This window comes from Arthrobotrys flagrans (assembly GCF_004000055.1).
Source record: "Arthrobotrys flagrans strain CBS H-5679 chromosome Unknown unitig_1, whole genome shotgun sequence".
Taxonomy (NCBI): Eukaryota; Fungi; Ascomycota; class Orbiliomycetes; order Orbiliales; family Orbiliaceae; genus Arthrobotrys; species Arthrobotrys flagrans.
Genome location: NW_027137556.1, coordinates 3323736 through 3342088, shown reverse-complemented (window position 1 = coordinate 3342088; position 18353 = coordinate 3323736). Strand labels below are relative to the sequence as shown.

The 18353-nt window shown below is 47.4% G+C and overlaps 8 protein-coding genes across 8 annotated transcripts; 4 read left to right on the top strand and 4 right to left on the bottom strand.

The window, feature by feature from the left end:
* Positions 1-347: 347 nt before the first annotated feature.
* On the bottom strand, positions 348-1364 carry DFL_009004 (uncharacterized protein; the record flags this gene model as incomplete). The annotated part of the gene is made up of 1 exon (XM_067638822.1): positions 348-1364. The coding sequence occupies one exon, from the start codon at positions 1362-1364 to the stop codon at positions 348-350; it is 1017 nt and encodes a 338-aa protein (XP_067486671.1).
* A 2734-nt stretch (positions 1365-4098) lies between these two features.
* Positions 4099-5615, bottom strand: DFL_009003 (uncharacterized protein; the record flags this gene model as incomplete). The annotated part of the gene is made up of 2 exons (XM_067638821.1): positions 4099-4505; positions 4565-5615. 2 exons carry the CDS (start codon positions 5613-5615, stop codon positions 4099-4101), a joined length of 1458 nt encoding a protein of 485 aa, XP_067486670.1.
* Positions 5616-6560: 945 nt separating this feature from the next.
* On the top strand, positions 6561-7582 carry DFL_009002 (uncharacterized protein; the record flags this gene model as incomplete). The annotated part of the gene is made up of 2 exons (XM_067638820.1): positions 6561-7048; positions 7141-7582. 2 exons carry the CDS (start codon positions 6561-6563, stop codon positions 7580-7582), a joined length of 930 nt encoding a protein of 309 aa, XP_067486669.1.
* A 186-nt stretch (positions 7583-7768) lies between these two features.
* On the top strand, positions 7769-8287 carry DFL_009001 (uncharacterized protein; the record flags this gene model as incomplete). The annotated part of the gene is made up of 1 exon (XM_067638819.1): positions 7769-8287. One exon carries the CDS (start codon positions 7769-7771, stop codon positions 8285-8287), a length of 519 nt encoding a protein of 172 aa, XP_067486668.1.
* A 442-nt stretch (positions 8288-8729) lies between these two features.
* DFL_009000 (uncharacterized protein) lies at positions 8730-9941 on the top strand (the record flags this gene model as incomplete). Its single annotated transcript, XM_067638818.1, has 1 exon — positions 8730-9941. The coding sequence occupies one exon, from the start codon at positions 8730-8732 to the stop codon at positions 9939-9941; it is 1212 nt and encodes a 403-aa protein (XP_067486667.1).
* Positions 9942-11281: 1340 nt separating this feature from the next.
* Positions 11282-12271, top strand: DFL_008999 (uncharacterized protein; the record flags this gene model as incomplete). Its single annotated transcript, XM_067638814.1, has 1 exon — positions 11282-12271. The coding sequence occupies one exon, from the start codon at positions 11282-11284 to the stop codon at positions 12269-12271; it is 990 nt and encodes a 329-aa protein (XP_067486666.1).
* A 995-nt stretch (positions 12272-13266) lies between these two features.
* DFL_008998 (uncharacterized protein) lies at positions 13267-14617 on the bottom strand (the record flags this gene model as incomplete). Its single annotated transcript, XM_067638813.1, has 3 exons — positions 13267-13563; positions 13638-13696; positions 13753-14617. The coding sequence occupies 3 exons, from the start codon at positions 14615-14617 to the stop codon at positions 13267-13269; spliced, it is 1221 nt and encodes a 406-aa protein (XP_067486665.1).
* Positions 14618-15196: 579 nt separating this feature from the next.
* Positions 15197-17567, bottom strand: DFL_008997 (uncharacterized protein; the record flags this gene model as incomplete). The annotated part of the gene is made up of 5 exons (XM_067638812.1): positions 15197-15478; positions 15559-16797; positions 16880-16895; positions 16957-16963; positions 17471-17567. 5 exons carry the CDS (start codon positions 17565-17567, stop codon positions 15197-15199), a joined length of 1641 nt encoding a protein of 546 aa, XP_067486664.1.
* Positions 17568-18353: the final 786 nt, after the last annotated feature.

The window sequence follows — 18353 nt, the reverse complement described above, 5'->3', positions numbered from 1 at the left end:
CACATAAGACGTGAAGTGAAAAAATGGATCCAGTGGATCGTATGGAGGTAATTGTGTGATCCATGATACATCTAGCAAGGTGCGGAGGTGGTTTTAAATGCATTAGTTGGCGTCTACTTTGGTAAAGCCTCGAAATATTATTGTTGCGTAAGAAAACAGGGCGCGGGCAACATCGGGATTATACAATGCTGATACCATATCCTGTTGAAACTTTTCCCGTGGTGCTTCGAGCAATCTTTGCTCCCCGTTAATAATAATGTGGTTCCAGCAGATTCGAGCTGCTCGACAGCTTTTATCCCGTGGATAATCTTCTTTTCCAATTCCTCAAAGTTTGACGTTGGCTTTATTCATCTTAAATGTTCATCAGCCTCCCTTGAAGCCCCCGTTTTTCGAGCCACCATGCTCAAAATGCAGTAGACTTCATCTCTATCACACTCCGGGATCTCGCGGTACTGGAGAGCTTTATAACAAGACATTTCAGCCTCCGAATATCCCCCATTTCTGAGATAAGTCAGGGCCTGAGTCAGGTAAATCACAAAGTTATAGTCGTCGTTAATGTCAAGGGGTGCGTATTCCAACATGTGTGCGACCTTGGTAGACCTCCGCCATTCATTAACCATTGCCAAAAGATAAGCCTTCGTAGCAAGCCACCTTTTGAGGTCTTCTGCCCCTGGGTAGAAAGAAAGAAGAAGCTTATCGATTTCTTCCATGATCGCCGGGTATCGCCTCCCTTTCGCGGCAGCTGAGCGCTTGGAGATGAACGTCTCGTATTGCTCAAACAGCGGTTGCGATAAACCCCTTGGATCGAAATAGTATAAACTCATTTGATGATCTGGAATACGAGATGCTATCCTAAGGGGAAATATAGCGCCTTCGCGCTCGGACTTATGTGTGCGGCGAAGTAGAGACTCCCAAAATCTATAGTCGAGTGGTTCTGTTAATAGTTTTGTTGGCCGCTCGATGGAGCCCAAGGCCCTAAAAAATGTGGCCATTTGGATTCCGGTTTTATCTTTTCCGGGGGCATAGGGTGGCTTCATCGTGTTGGTACCCCATAGACTTAAAATGCCCCCGGAGTTACGTTGACTCGGTGAGGCAAAATCAGGGCTAATATCCGCGGGGTCCTGTCCTTCAAAGGGATATACTGGGTCCCAGGAACCCTCCACAAAACGTCTCAGATTTTCCAACAAAACGCCGTACTGGATCTTATTACACTCCTCAGGTGGCGAGGTTTGGAATGCGAGCTGCAAGGTAAGACTGGCCCGGCTCAGACTGCGACACTTCAGCATAGCTTCCGCCTTGGTCGCCCAACATTTAGGCAGCGCATGGGTAAGTTCTGTTGCTAGAGCAGCTCTGAGAGATTTCATGACCTGATTACCGTCTCTCGTGATCTCCAATGTGTATGATTCAATTACCTCCCAACAGCAGACCAGGTCGTTGGCCGTACTACATGAGAAAAAGTGAGAACACATACAATTAGACCATAAAAAGAGATTGAACAGTCGTTTCCATTCCAAAGTTTTTCCTTGTAGTTGGATCTTATAATCAAATCTTGATGGGTGTCAAGAGCCCGGGTGATTGTTGCCTCTGATAAGAGAAAGCCAACTCCGTGAAGTGCGTTCCTGTCCTCTCCGAGGCCTCTGTTGTAAGCGTCAACCGGTATCTGGATATACTCATAAACAACGGAAGCAAATTCCGCGTTTTCGATATTCGATGCCGACGTAGGATCGGTAATCCTTAGATGGTGTTCACTTTGTGTTCTCGACTGTACGTATGCTATCTCCGAGACAGCTTTCACAGCATTATATGAAGTGTTTCCCTGACCATCCAGAGCGTTATTCTCCTTCCCGTCCAACAACGTTGAAAGGTTGCTGTTGCTCGTCTCATTTATTATGTTGATAAATGTGCTCTCTAACGCATTAGGTGCCCCCCGAGCAGAATTATCAAAGCCATGGTGCTTAGCTAGACCTTTGCTGACAGCTTCGTGCCCGACATTTGTAATATTGTCCCGGTCGTGATGTTCCACTGGCAGCCGTCCCGATCTCGACAAAAAGGCTTTGAGGTCGTTACCATCCACATTCTCAACGACCGTCCGGGCTAGTTTTAGATCCGGAAGTTGAGCATCTCGGATGTTTCCCTCTGTCCGAATTGGTGACGGGCCTGGTGAAAATCTCGGCTTCGTGGGCACCAAGGATTACTACCCACTGTTGGGTTTCGGCGGGTGACTGTGACTGGTTATTCGGAACAGGTTTTCTTTTGATATTTTGCATTTTGGAGAGAGGCGGCAGATTGTAGGTATATATTCCACCGGTGATAGAAGTGTACTTCTTGCTGGAAATATATTTTTTTAATAACAAAGGACTTAGAGGACTAATTACGGCCGCGCTTGGGCATGGCATGAAACCAATTTCGTAAGGTTCGCGATATCTACTAATATAGGTAGTGACAGCTCGCCAGCCTTGTGAACCACAGCTTGGGATACCTGTATACAATTCAAATTATCCTCGACTAAAATATCCCCAATCGTCCGCATTCTGGTTGGAAACTGCAAGCAGTAACAATAGCCACCAACACTGCATTGGCGAATTCGCAAATTAATCCAGCCTCCCTATCGACGCTACTCTCCCCCACCACCTGATGGAAAATATAAGCCTTGCACATGAAATGTGTCCGTAGCAAAAGAGTTTGATAGCTGACCTTCGAGGCTAACAACATATCATTTCTTGTTCGGGCTCGTATGCATAATGAGGAATCTGCGCTAAAGTCGTACAACTTCCAGCTTCAAGTCTCACATTTGGCTTTCAACGATTCAGTCTCCTGCTAGGATTTCTGCGAAACCTAGATTTCCTGAATACAAAATACAGACAGCCTCCACGCAATCGATGCTCTTTATTTTTACCGTTGCTACATGCGCATGCGAGCTTGAGGCCAACCCGCTACTAACAGCTTTAAGACCTTATCTCTCACCATGAGACAATCATTACATCTTCAAAACACTCTCTCTTTCTGTCTTCCACGCCCCCTTTTCAAATTTATAGAATTTCAAGAAAACCCAAGTTGACAGTCTCGTTGCCCCAACTTTTGAAGATTTTGCGTTGCGACAGGTTGCACAAAACCAACAACCCTCCCAACACAAGGTCCCAGACCCACCCCAAAAAAATCCGCCTATAAAACCCACCACCAACCATCAAACCTTTTCAAATTTTTTCCTCTTCTTCTCTCCTTCGAACAACGCAAATTTTATCAAAACATTCCCTTACAACGAAAACGAAGATCAAAAAGCATTCGCTCGAGGGCGCCCCTTCTTTGGTTGGTGCTCCATGAACATACCGAATCGTCTGGGAATGAGAGAACAAAAATTGGTTGGTCTTGGGTGCGGCGGATTTTTTTTAAAAAAAGATTCTCTCTCTTCGGAGGGAGGTTGTGGAATCGGGCGCAATGATCGACTGTACATGCTATTATGCTATCGCTATAAGTGATGTGATTATGAATTTGAGATGTAGTTGCTGTAAATTGATGTCTGGCGGATGTGCCGTCTATGGTGGACCGGTCGTGACGGTAGACGATGATGGGCATCGATCGCAGAATGGCTGGAATCATCGTACATACACGCGACATCCCACGAGCGCTTCAACGGACTATTATCTCGGACAAGACACGAGAACCGTAGACTCGTGGCCTATCGCGATCGTATGTCTAATGTCTTGATAGCGCATGACGAGGTGTGATCGGATATCTACCTGGCGTTTCACATACACCACTAAACATCTTATATATCGTCCGCTCCCAGCCCGCAAACGATAAAATTCGCTATTAAATAAAAGACGTATAAGGTAATACAAGAGGCTTTTTCGGTCGAGGAATGGACTGCACGAAAATTTTTTCCGGGAGGGCACGACGAAGATGGCAGGTGAAGAATTAGAATAAAGAGAGGTATCAAAACAAAAAGCAATCGCTATACGATAAACCAAGTATAAAATATTAAGATTTCAATGCAATGCAAAGAAAAAGATGAGGAAGTAACTACTGTCCAAACATTACCGCCACCGAATCCAAAACACACCCTACAATCTACCTTGGCATATTCTTACTTTTCCGCTCTTAAACAGCGTCGACGGGCAAGATGGTGACGTATTCAACTTTCTCTTCTTCGTCCTTCTTGGGATCTTCCTTCTTGGGGTCTTCCTCCTTCACCGGTGCCTCCGGGACTTCAACCTTTTCAACCTCGGCTTCGACAACCGGGACGCTGGGTTCAACCACAACGGTTTCAACCGGTGGCACCACGGTTTCCGACTTTGCTGGGTCAGCGACGACAACCGCCTTGGCGTTTAAGATTCCCTTAACAATTCGCTTGTAACCCTTGACAGCTTCGTAGAGGTCTGATTTATCGATCTTCTCGTTATCGCCATGAGCAACGAGAATGCTGCCAGGACCGTAGAGGTATTTCTTGTGACGACCATTAAGGTTTGGAATATCGGTGCCGTAGCTGAGTGCGATGGTTTCAAATCCTGTTTTCACGAAATTATTAGTACGATTTATCCACAAAGAAATATCAAGGATCTCATACCTTCGAGATCATGATCGCAGAACACAGGGTCGTAATGAGGCTGCTTCCAAGTGGCCTCGACACCTTCGATACCCTTCAAAGCATCTTCAACCAACACCTTAACATCCACAAAATGCTCTGCACCAATTCTAATAGCAACTTCAGCCTTCGCAAATGCAGGAATAACATTTGCAGCGACACCACCGCTCATAATTCCAATATTCAACGTAGTATTCCCCAACAGATCCGAACCTGGAAGTTTCAGGTTATCGAGTTTGTACAGTGCATGGATTATATGACTGTTAGCGTTGACACCGAGATTGGGGTATCCAGAGTGACTAGCCCTCCCCTTAGCCTCGACCTCCAACATCGCCAACCCCTTGTGTCCAACAGCTAGCTTGAGTTCCGTAGGCTCGCCGAAGACAACAGCATCCCATTTCAGATCGAGAGTGTTCATGTGTCTCATCCCATCACCGTTTGTCTCCTCGCCAACAACGAAGAGGAGGGAGACGGTATCCTCGGTAATATGCTTTTGGGCAAGTAACTCTTCGGCCGCGATGATCTGCGACGCAACCGATGCCTTTGCATCACACGATCCACGACCATAGACGGCCCTCAACCCATCTTTGAACGGAATAAACGGTGGCACAGTATCGATATGGCTTGTCAGCAATATCGGCGCAGATCTAGACCCTCCTTCCGGGTATGCGAAGACATTATACCGTTTCTTCGGATACTCCGGTGACTGGATGGATATTAATTCGACTTTGAAACCCTTAGATTGTAGGTAAGTTTCTAGGAATCTGGCGACTTGTTCTTCGTTCCCTGTGACGGAAGGGATGGAGACTAGATCGCGGTGGAGGGAGAGTAAGGGAGATGAACCGGTCGGGTCTATGATCTTGTTGATGAAGGAGGGGACTTGGATTTGAGATATTTGGGATTTGATGGTGTTTAGATGGGCATCGAGGACGGCGGGGAGTTGGATGTCGATGCCGAAGGGGAGTTGGAGGGAATGCACCACCAGGGGCGCTGCGGAGAGGGCGATGAGAGAGGGGGAAGGGTACAGTCGCATTTTGTTTGAAGTCCTAGCGATAGTTTCTCTCTCCCGTAAAATATCCAGCAGCCGGGTCTGGTAAGGTAGAACAAGGTAAGAATGAGAGAAGTACGATGTCACAAATATTTTGTTCAATCTCTTTGAATAAGCAGGATCCAATGCAAGTTCAATCAAAGGAAACGGCGCTAGCGAATGACTTCATTCGGAGTTCAAAGGGGAAGCAACAGAGGAGGAGACTCGGTCGCTTCCTCAACGAAAATTGGCCACTTGCCCCAATTAGGAGACACAAGCGAGGCGCGCGTAACACCCCATCTCCATCTCCGCAACACACTTCCCGTCGCAACACGGCCGAAATCCAATTACTCGTCCTCCGCACCTTCTAGCTTCTCAACCTTTATCACGTTTCCCACATGTCGAACTTATAATGATCCATTCGACAGATATTGAGTATCCCTCTATGCATACAAGTTACATCGCAGGCATATGCAAAGCATGGGTAAAAGTATCTAACCCAAGCTTATAGCGCTTGCCAAATACCGAACACGAGGCAGAACTAAAGTTGACTCACAAAGAAGTTCAACAGGACCTATAGTAGATTCTACTTAATACCCTCATATGCTACATCATCAGTCTGCGCGGGCAGCTAACTCGTATACTTTACTAAGCCCAAATATGCAAATACTCTACAATTGCTCATCCACCGTTGTCAGCAAGACGCCGAAGCTGCCGCGGTAGCAAATTCTATAAACCTCGTAAAGCTTGTGTTCGGGTGTAAGATAAAATGCTGGGGAAATGCTTAAATACCCTGGATTGAAGTCTCGTCGAGCTTGATGAATCGAATAGGTATTTTTTTGGAGAACTATCGATAGTTTGTTAGCCAAATTGGCTAGCTTTTGTTATCGTTTCTACTTTTTCTTATAACTTGTACGATTAATATCGATTTATTGTTATATAATCTAGACGATGAAGCCAAACACCTTCACCCTCGCGGCCATCATCGCCATCCCATCCGTCACCGCAACAGGCGGTAACAACTTCACCCGCCGCTGCAGCCGGCTCCTCCAAACCCTCAAACTCCCCGATACCCAAATCCTCTCCTCCAACTACACCCCCAAAGGCACAAACATAACCTATCCAAACCTCCATCCATCATGCGGACAAAACTGGATAATCGCACAAACAAATACATGTCGATTAAGTCTAAACGTCACCACGAGTTCAACTTCAAATGTAATAATGGAAGTATGGATGCCAGAGGATTGGAAAAGTTCTGGACAGAGGTTTGCTATGACGGGGAATGGAGGGGTTGGTGGGTGTTTTACTCTTAGTGATCTTGCTTTTACGGCTTCGTTGGGGTTTGCGACTGTGGGACATAATAATGGACATGATGGGCTTTCTTCGTCTCCTTTTTTGAATAAGCCGGAAGTTATTATAGATTTTGCTTGGAGGGCGTGAGTGAAGTCCTTATATCCATGAGTATTCCTTAATATATTGTGGTAGAAACGAAATCTTTATATCTAACGAAATCTACATGAATCACCAGCACCCTAACAGCCACCCGAATCGGCAAATCCGCCACAACCTTCTTCTACCAAACCCCCCTCGCAAAATCCTACTACTGGGGCTGTTCCGGCGGTGGCAGACAGGCCATGAAAATCGCCCAAGACTTCCCCTCGGAATACGACGGCATAATAGCCGGCAACCCCGCCGCCGATTTCCACCGCCTAGTAGCAAGTAGTTTATACTATAGCTACCAAACGGGGCCCCCAACTTCTCCAACATGGTTAAGTCTCGAACAATGGCAGGCTGTTAACGCGGAGGTTCTGGCACAATGTGATACTATCGATGGTGTTGCGGATAATGTGTTAGAAGATCCTTTGAAGTGTCATCCGAGGTTTGAGAATATGCTGTGCGGTCGGTTGGAAACTTGGGCGACGCAGAAGTGTTTAACGCCTGCTCAGGTCGATGCTGTCGAAAAGATATAATCACCGGTGTATGGGAACAAAGGACGGTTCTTTGCACCAGCTGTTCAACCGAGCAACGACCAGACCTTTGGCTTCTATTTGGTTTACGGTACTCCCTCAGAGTTAGGCGTAGAATAAATCAAATACGCCATCAAAAACGACGCAACCTGGAATCTTCCACCCACACTTGATGAATTCCTTGATATAATGGACGACCTCCTCGATCACGACCCTTACAAAGTCTCAGCCAACAATCCAAACCTAACACCTCTCAAAAACAGCGGTCACAAACTCCTGGTCTATCATGGCACAAGCGATGGTTACTACTCCCATGAAAACACCATAAAACTATACGAAAACACAGCAAGAAATATGACGTTAAAAGCCAAAGAACTCGACGAGTTTTATAGGCTATTCCCGGTCCCCGGACTGAACCACTGCAATGGCGGAAACGGTGCATGGTACTTTGGAGGATCCGGTCAGCACGGCCTTGGGATCTCGGGCGTGGATCCGGATGATAGCTTGATCATGAAGATGGTTAGATGGGTGGAGAATGGAGTGGCGCCGGATACGCTCAGGGGATACCGGATTGATCCTATTGCTGGAAAACCGGCCGGTGCGGTAAGGGAGCATTGCAGGCATCCGTTGAAGAATACGTATAAAGGCAGCGGTGATCCATTGGAGCCTGGGAGTTGGGAGTGTAAGTTAGGAACAAAGTATCCGTGATGATGCGCCGGTAATGATGGATGGCAACATGAATGGGGCGGGCATAGTGCCTTTTCCTTATGCAAGATTGATATATCTACGCAAGAACAGTGTAGCAATTGAGGTTCTTGTATGTCGAGTCATAGACACATACCTCCCCTCCTAATGTGACCATTTGAGCCCTGAAATCAAAAATTTAAATGAAGAGATCTACAATGCATCATGCACATGCAAGTGCCGGAATGCTTTCGCCGGGAGGAAGGGACCCATCCATATCAACACTTTCTATAGGCGCTACTCCAGCATGGCCGTCAAATCCAGCTATTGCATCCGAGAAAAGAAAGAAAAACTTGAAACCCAAACCATGCACCTCAGTTCGCCGGTACGGGTTCCCATACGTCTGGTCGGACGGCTATCAACGTCTCCGAGAAGGTTAAACACATCATCTCAGAGAAATAACAATATGAAGTCTCCACCTCCGGGGCCGGCACCGTTGTCACCGCCGTTAATTAGACATCTGGTCGTAGACTTCGACCAGACCCTTACCCTCAAAGATACCCTATCAACACTGGTGACAGCCTCACCGTTACCCGATGCGCCGGAAATATTCAAACACCACCTGACAAAAGCCTACGTTGAGGACTATGTAGCCCATGTTAAGGCATACCCGCCCAATCGGAATTCCATCCCCTCCGAGTTCGCATTCCTTTCAAGCCTCCGCTCTATCGAAAGAAAAAGCATAGAACGAGTGGAAAGTTCAAACATCTTCAAAGGAATATCCCGAACGGCCATATCCCTCGCAGCGAAGAAAGTACAAGTCCGCAAACCAGCTGAATTCACGGCGTTGGTCTCAAAGGTACTGTTACAACAACACCCAGCCGCAAAAGTAACGATTCTCAGTGTCAACTGGTCTGCTTCGTTTATCCGCGGGGTGTTGAATTCCATCAATCCAGACGAGGGTCATCCAAGCCACCACAAAAGCTTAACCGCACCGGAGTTCGACAAAGTGGAGATTATTGCAAATAACTTGGTGGAGGACAGTCAAGGTTTCACGACGGGAAAAATTGACAGGTGGTTCCACAGTCGTCGTAATAAAGGCCCGCTCAACGGTGTCGATGGTGGAGATGATAATAATGACCATGGGATATGGACTGCGGATGATAAGCTGCAAATACTGGACGGGCTTCTGGAGATTGAGGGGCAGTCTCATGCGGGAAGGAATTCGACGGGCACTACGCTGGGTACCGTTGTGGATCAAGCCAACAAGCACAAATCTCCAACAGAAACCACAACAGACACAGCAACAATGCCGGAATTGGAAATGGAAGAGCAAGGAGCCGGGTTTGCTGGTTATAATATCTATGTGGGAGACTCGCCAACGGATTTTGCCGCGTTATTAATGTGCGAGAAGGTGCATGTAGGGTTTATTATGGGTGGGGAGGGGGAGAACAATTCTTTGTTAGATGCGTGCGAACGGACTGGGGTCAGGGTGTTGGAGAGAAAGAGTGTTAATAGTGAAGGTGGAGACGCCGACGATTGCGACGCGGAAGGCCCGGGTGAAACATATAGGAAGAGTGGGTTAAGGCATTGTGATGGATATTTGAGAGTTTTATATCGGGTTAAGGGGTGGGAAGAAATAATGGAGTGTCTACAGCATCCCGAACAATGGCATTGAATACTGATAACTTTCTATCGCCCGATACGGCGGAAGATCGATCCCATCTCAAGGGGCCGAGGATTTTGTTTGGATCGCACCGAATTGTGAACCCTTGGAAGCCTGTCTTGTCTCGTCACAGACATCCTGCGATCCGAACAATGCGAAGATTCATCCACTCCTTTTCCGTTTCGTCAGACGTTCATATAATGATATGATAATGAGCAGGCATCTTGCGACCAGTCTGCCGAAAGTTGCTTAGGCTTTGACGCTAGCGTGGGCGATAGCAGAGAGCTTTGAGCGAGCCCGCTAAGCTAGGACGGGCATGTGATGAAATTGGGGCTTTATCATCGCCTGAAAGTGAACCGCTCGCCTCTTTTTTTGTGCGAAATCATGTATGTGGGGTGGAAAGTTTGGTGAGAAGGAAGACAAAATCTGGCCGTTCCAGGCTGTTAACTTTTGAAGGAAGCCATCGACAATCCCGCTACGTATATGCGGGTTTCGAGGCCTGTGAGAAGTTGGAAGAATGCAGAAGCTAGCGTACCATGCCTTCGGGTGAAAGCACGCCCGAACTAAGGCCAGGAAGAGCAAGCATATCGCCCTTCCCAGCAAGCTAATCCCTCCCCCAAGCTAGCCTTTGGGAACCGATTCCGCAGGCTCCGTTTGGAAGCTGGGCATCCCAAGGAAGCCCGCTTTTGATAGGCACACGGCAGATGTCGTCTGCGAGTGGTCCAATTGTGCCAGCATTGTCCCGGTCTGCAGAATCACAGCGAGGGGGGATTGGAGGGACAAGAGGTATTTAATGCAATGCAGCTGCCCAGATGTACGCACACCGCAGACAAAAAAGGCGAGAAGGAGCAGTCCCGACAACCAGGTATCCCTCCTCATTTGGCCCAAATTCCTCCCAAAGCTCGCCAGTCCGTGACCATCCCAGCCAGCACAAAGTTTCCCAGTCCGGTGGTACCGGAATCCCCAGGTTCCATTCTTCTTTTTCACCCAACAGGGTCTTGATTTTGCCGTTAAAAGGGACAGCACAGCAGCACAACATCAGTTCAGAGCAAGCAAGCAAGCACATGCTAAAGATAATTTTGGGAGGAATTTTGCACCGACGTCGACCTTGTCCTCCCAACGAATCGAACCGAACCGAATCCAATGCGACCTGGGTTCCGATAAACTGGTGCCATCGCCACCGTCACGGTTTTTTAGGTCCCTTTGTCAGAGCAAGTTGGTCTGTGTGTGTTGTTTGAGGGGGGGGGGAGAAAGGAAAGCAGGAATCATTTGTTAAAGCAGGAAAGTGGAGGAGAACCTCCTCTCTAGCCTTCAGCCCTTTTCGGGTCGACTTTTCTCCGCATTTTTAATCCATGGTCGACAACGACGGCTGCTGCACCGTCGACGGTAGTTTAAATTCTCCGATCTTTCACGTAGCGGCTTATTCCGATACCAACATCGACGTTGGCATCAACGACTCCGACAACGAGATGCCTCTCGATCTTCTTTCCCTTCCAGACGATGTGCTCCTTATGATCATGTCGTTCTGTGACAACAAACGTCTCCTTAACCTCCGTGGAGCCAACTCTCGTTTCAATAATCTTCTTTGCACTTATCCACGTCAAATCTGCGATCACATCATTCGTGCTCACTTCCCAGACCCTTTCATTGGACACTACTTTCAAGAACTCACCGACTTCGAGCTTTGTTATTGGGGCATCGAATCCCGTTTCGATGGTTATGATTACCATATCCGACAGCTCAAACGTTTCGGTGCCATCGAGGGATATCTCGAAGCCGTCGAGGAGATCTTACACTTCTTGACCATAAAGCCTCCAAAGATTCCAGGACAACATTTCAGCATCAAGGGTCTTCCCAGACCTAACGTGGGAACCAAGAGATGGGTTCTGATATACTTCACCATGTTGTATCATCATAACACTCTTGACCTTTCGTTCCTTCAGTTGCATCGCCATTGGCCAGCGTATGTGTTGACGAACACCAGCGAAGGCTTACGTCCATCTGCCATTCCTTACATATACTCGCAGCAATGGGAAGATGCAGTTGATTGGGTCGAACGCGTTCTCATGGCCAAGATTTGGCGGACAGTTGCATCTGCGGACGTCAGTTCCAATCTTTGGAACTCGCCGTCCGAGATCTTCCCATTGTTGAGAACCTTCGTGAGACATACTCATCCCGAAGAGCTCAAGGCGGTGGTCGGCACCTGTTATTCTCCGGAATTAGCCAAGTTGGACAGGCAAGTCTTGACGGACTTTCGAATGAGGATGTTGCCCTTCGGCGACGTTTGTGAGACTTGGACGAGGTTGTACAAGGGCACTATCCATGACAAGAACATTGTCTGAGATACGCTCCCTTTGATGTAACACCTTTCTCAATTCTCTTCTTCTCCTATCTTAAGAGCATTCATTGTACGATTTCTGAGTGTTGTCTGTTTTTCTGAGTCTTCGACCTGTCTGGTTTTAATATTTACGTTCATCTTTTAGCATGGGAGGTTACTTCACGATCACACATACGGTCTCTCCGACTAGAGGACGTCTCCGGGGGTACATTTCCTTCAGTCATCCCGGTAAAGAATGCTGAGGGAAAAAAAAAAAAAAAAAGAGAGACAATCCTCTACTCCGCGAGACGGTTAGACGATACCCTGTTTTATTATGGTCTCGGGACCGGTTCGGTTGGGTTACGGAAAAGAATGATCTTCTTTTGCTCCTGCTTGATTGATATCTTTATTTTGGTCACAAAAACGGTCGCTCGCTTTTATACGCCCGCGCCTTTCGAAGTGACCTTTGCATTTCTTTGCTTTTCAACTAATTCGCTCGGGAGGTTTATTTCAATGGTTTCTCAGCGCGGGAATTGCTCTTGCTCTTTGCTATTGCTATTGCTATTTAGCCATTGTGTTTTAACTGGCCGCGTGGCGCCCTAACGACCTCAAACTGTGTTTGTATGCTATATAACTGGAATCTTTCGACCTTTTCTTCAATATATTTCTTCTTCTTTCTGGCTTTCTTTCTGGCTTTCATTGTCCCGCTGTCTACTGGATAGTAGTATCACCGTGCAGTCTGGTTTACGAGACAGATCGCCTGTGCTCCTAACATCTTCTTCCTCGAACTTCTAGTTAATTTTGTATCACCACCATTATATTATAAGAGCTCACTACTTTAATTCCCAGTAATTGATTCGGATGCCTTCGGTTCTCGACATGGTTTCCCTGCCTTGTATTCATCAACCTCCACCTCACGAACCACAATCGTAGAATTACACGTAGCTCCAAACCCCGTTTAACCAAAACCATGTAACCCGTCGGTTTATATACCTCCGAAAACCCCGCAATATAACATCATCAGGTGTCTGATCTATAACACGGCACCTCCGCAACAGTCGTACCATCTTCTTCCTCCCAAAACATAACCTGATATCTCGCAGCCGACATCTGCGGTAACCATTTAATATTCGCACGAACAACGCCTTGAACCCTGACTTGTTGTAGGTTCCGGCAGTACTTGCCGAGTAATCTGATGTCTGTGAAGACGTCGTGGTTGTAGGGTGGCGTGAGGGGGGCGATGCCGAGGGAGAGGTGCATGAATAGGGAGTGGAAGACGAGACGGGAGCCGGTTCCTAGGTTATGTAAGCTGGGGGTCTGGTGGGGGTATGGGTTAGCTATGTGGTTTTGGAGGGTTTGGGAAGGTGTTACGATGAAGGTTGCGGACGTACTAATGGTCGGTCGATCCAGTACTCGAACTCTTCGAGTTCAGGGAATGCGGCTGCAATTTCTTAATTGTAGATAGTGTTAGCGTATACCATCAATGGCGAAGAGAGCAACCCATACTTTGTAAATCAATCACATCCAAAGTCCTCTCTATCTTCAATTCTCTAATCCCGTTCGCCAAACCACCTTCCAACCCAAGTGCCATAATCTCTACCACAAAACTTTCGGTCATACCGCGATATGCCCAAAGCTCGCCCCCATTGCCATTCAGCACCGGCGCTCCAAATTCTTCCGGATGCACTAAACTTAACTTCCTCAACCCCGTTGGCGCCGCCGCCACCGTCCTATTTGTAACTCCCCATCCTTCGCCTTCTTCCTCTGCTTCAACGATTGGGATCCGTGGCTGATTATCCCCCAATGAAATAATCCAAATAGAATTCTCGGATACCGTCAATTCCTCCAAGTATACCAACATGATTTCCTCGTCACCGCTCGATGTATGCCATTTTGAATTTGCGAATATGCCGTTAAGTTCCGCGTCATGGATGGTTATCGATAATGCGGCCAAACGTGGTATATTCTGTATCATCTGGCGTGCAAAGCTAAATACCACTTCAGGCGGAGAACTTGGGCCAAATATCGTATCCGCGGGTTTTCGTAAAGATGTCTTGAGGGCGGAGTGGATACGGAGACTTCGGACGTATGGTAATATTCCTTCATCCACTGATAGCGATCTGAGAAATTCGAGGTCGAAGTTTTCTTTTAGGTTGACTATTAGGTTCCGGAAGAGGTATGGCCGACATATTTCTCGGAATCGACTGCATGTTCTGGATAGACCGTCGAGGATGGGTGGTCTCGAGGGACGTGTTGCTTGTGTGGTATTTCGGATATCGGATTTGTCGTCGACGAGAATTTCGCAGATTTGGATTAAAAGCTCGGTAGGGAGCGTTGAGAGGGATGGTTTGTATTCAGTAACTGAGGGCATTGAAGAACCGGTTGGTTCAGATGTTGATGTTTTTTTTTTTCACTAGTAGATGTCGGAGTCTTGATGTTATAGAGGCTGAAGGGGTTGAGTCTGCGATTGGGATTGATACTTGTACTTGACTTGCAGAAATTTCGGGGTCTAAAACCATAAAATATTAAAATCTGGGGAAAGAATTTCTACCCGAAAGGCAGGAGATTGGTTTTTGAAAGATGCTTTAACTGCTTTTAATCGATCTGCGGAGAGCTCAGCTCTTGCTTGTTTTCGCAGAATTCGTTTCGATACGATGTACTTCCGGCTGAACGGGATCTCGACACGGGCAAGTTTAAGACGCGAGACCAAGACGGAAGGCTTTTTTTTTTCGGTAAACCGACGTCATGCATGTACTCCTACGAGCTCTGATATCCCATGTTATATACTAAAGACTATCCAGTTTAAGTGAAATAATGTTTTGCAAAGAATAACTCCACATACGCCGCATGACCAATCTTTTGCGTTTGAGTGGCGTTTAGTAGGGCCTATTCCCCAAAGGCTAGCTTTTCGATCCCCTTTGCGCCAAGTAAAATGCATACTACGCTCCCTTTAACTGATTACCAATGCCGTCAAGAACTTTCTATAATCCCCGCTTGTCTCACCGCGTACCCTGTCTTCTAGGGTTTGGCGGTAAGTTTCCCGGTAAGCACGCTTTACATTTTCGAAATGTGCTTTGTTCCATCTACATTTCACGATGCGGTGGATTAGAACCGAATCTCTTGTACCGAGGCCCTTCATGGCATCTTCTAGTAGCACGGCGTCACGTAATGCCTTGTCTGTTCCTCCTCGAACAGCGTAGAGCAGGGCTTGTTGCATGTGACCGCTAAATTTCTGTTCAAAGAATGATCCGTGTTAGTAAAAACGGATAGGCTAGAGGGGTATTCTAAGAAGGGTCGGGGTATTAATCGTACCTTCTCAATCATCACATCCAATCGACGATTATACAGCCTCTCATAACTATGCGCGATAGCTCCGATCTGTGCATCATTCCTCGACAAAATGGTGCTATAAACCGCCCCCTGATGTGTTCCACCGAACACACCTCCGAGACCGGTTGTACCAACACCTTCCATCGCCATTTGGATATTATAAGCATCCTTCTCTGCCTGTGAGATATCCACCGGGGCACTGTCATCCGCTCTTCTATTTCCAAGTGCGAATACGAACATGTTTTCCGTCTTCAACGAAAGATCACCGCGGACGTCGGTTTCAAGATCTCGAGAAAAGGTACGTTTGTAAGCTTTCTTTATGGCGTCCAGATCCGGTGGTGAACGACATAATAGTACATCGTTTAACACTGATTCTGTTGTTCCGGGTCTGTGGATTGCATCATGTAGCGCGTGTACTTCCTCCATGAGTGGACCTCGAGCTACGGATAATAATGCTTCACGGAAGTGTCCGCTCGTTTCTTTTCGAAGATCGGTTAGGAGTTCCCGGCCGTGTCTTTGGCTAAACGCAAGTTGTACGCTGTAGATTGCAAATGGTGTTTGTAGTTGTGCAAGAACACGAATTAATGCGTCTTCATCGGTGCCGAAGCCTTTCATGGCCCTTCGGAGTTCGTCGGCTTGTTGGCCGTATCGCAAGGGATCGCACTGGGGTGGTTCTTCAAAGCCGGGTGATGGAACACCAAAGGCGGGTTGGAATCGGCCAGGGAATGGCTGTTGGTGCTGAGGCGGGTATTGATTATCGTAAGGACCCGGGGGAGGTGCGCCGTATGGGCCATTGGGTGGAGGGCCACCGTAGTTACCATAAGGCTGCGGTTGAGATGGGTGTCGTGGGGGTGGTGGAGCGCCGTAGCCACCTGGACCTTGAGGGTTAGGTGGGTAACCGCCATATCCGCCGTTTGGTGGCTGCTGCGGGTAGGATGCTCTATTATTGCTATATTCTGGCTGTGGGTAGTTTGATGGTGGAGGCGGAGCATATCCCTGGCCATATGCACCAGGAGGAGGCGGGGGAGAATTAGGATCGAAATAAGTATTTGCTGAACCACCAGGTGAGTAGTACGAGCCTTGATTCTGGACGGGCTGGAAGCTTGTTGGGCGTGGAGGGACCGGAGGGGACCCTTGAGGTTGGGCGTAATTTGGGGGAGGGTATCCGTATTGGCCTTGAGGAGGCTGGCCACTAGGGCCGCCATAACCGCCTGGGTACTGCTGGTATGACATCCAGTTGCCGATTCTATGAATTCAAGTGCGTAACGAGTTGTATTCTAGGCGAATGATAGTTTCGGGTTACTAGGTAATAGACGAGGCTTGTTAACGTTAGTGGATATTTTCGATCGAGACAATCGAAGTTGAAGTTTTGGAACATACGAAGAGGCTTGACGTCAGAAATGTGTTGCTCTGTGGTCGATTTCTTTGTGTCACCGTCGACGGCAAAGGAAACCTTCTTTCAGAACCAACTACGGCGAACCAGCTTCCTATATTTTGCTACGTTGAAGCGTTGCGCTGAATTTAATATCCTCTCTTTTCTACCTCGGAAAACTTTCTCCGACGTCGCAGGAACGTGAATGTCGAAATGCGATGCTTTGTTCGAAGAACTATGTATGTAGGATGGTTGGTTAATCACGCATGGCGGGCCACGCAAGGTCCCAAGGTATTTAAGTGGGCGCTCGGAAAATGGTTCGGTCCAGTCTGCCTGTCAGGTAAGGCTTGGGTATTTAAGAGTTCATACGAGATGCCGCTAGCTAAGAAGGGAAACAATGGAAGGCGAAGGTCGGGTGGCACGAGGCTGCGCGCTGATAACACTTCCAAGCTTAAGCCTTCAGTTGGGATATCTGCCTGCGGTGGGCTCTGTCATCGAAGAGGGCATTTCAGCACCGCATACGCGCCTGCTCCTTCGCTTCCTCGGAAGAGTATGCCGCACGTGGATTGCCCCTTTTGAGACTTAGTCCGAAGTGGCAGGGTTCATACTGGTACGTCATTTATCGGCAGCTTGTCGCTGTAATGGGGGGCTATGCTCGTGGCGAACGAACAGCCTACCATGACATCGTGAAGCTCGATTACGAATTCGACACCGATTGACAATTATTTATATTTAGCTTGCAGGAATAAATTCCATGCAAGCGAAGCTAGGTCGAAGTGTCGAACTCTTTCACTTCGGGTCTATGGTTCTCAATCTCGTCGCAACGATAGTTCTAAATACAAATTCGTACACTTCCATATTGATTTTCCGGTTGGGTTTCTGTTCTGTTGCGTCGCGCAAATTTTTTAATACTTTTGGTGCTATGTTCCATACCGTTCAATTTCTCTACGTGCATACTTTAAATTTTCTTCTGGGTTTCCTTTCAACTACAACAGAGGTTTCAATTGCCTGGATTGATTTTTGCATCCACCTAGTCAATGTTATATCTCACCTTTAGCTTTCAAGACACTGGCGGAACCCAAATTCTCGCCCAGGTCGCTGCTTGGATGTTCCCAAGCGAAAGGATCCACATTCTACGGGATGAAAATGCGGACCGGATCGGTGGAATCTCAGATCGATCGAGTCTCTAGCACGTGGAGAATGATGATGTGCACATGTGCAATTAAATCGAGATTCAGAATTCCCATTGCCAAAGCATCAGAATTCTCTGTTAATTGTTGAGATGACATCACGTCTCAGCGATTCTAATAGCCAATATCCATGGCGAAATAGAAATCAAAGTGGAATATCTGAGCCTCGTAGAATCGGTCTCCTAGGTGGTCTGTAGGTGCCAGGCTTGAATAAA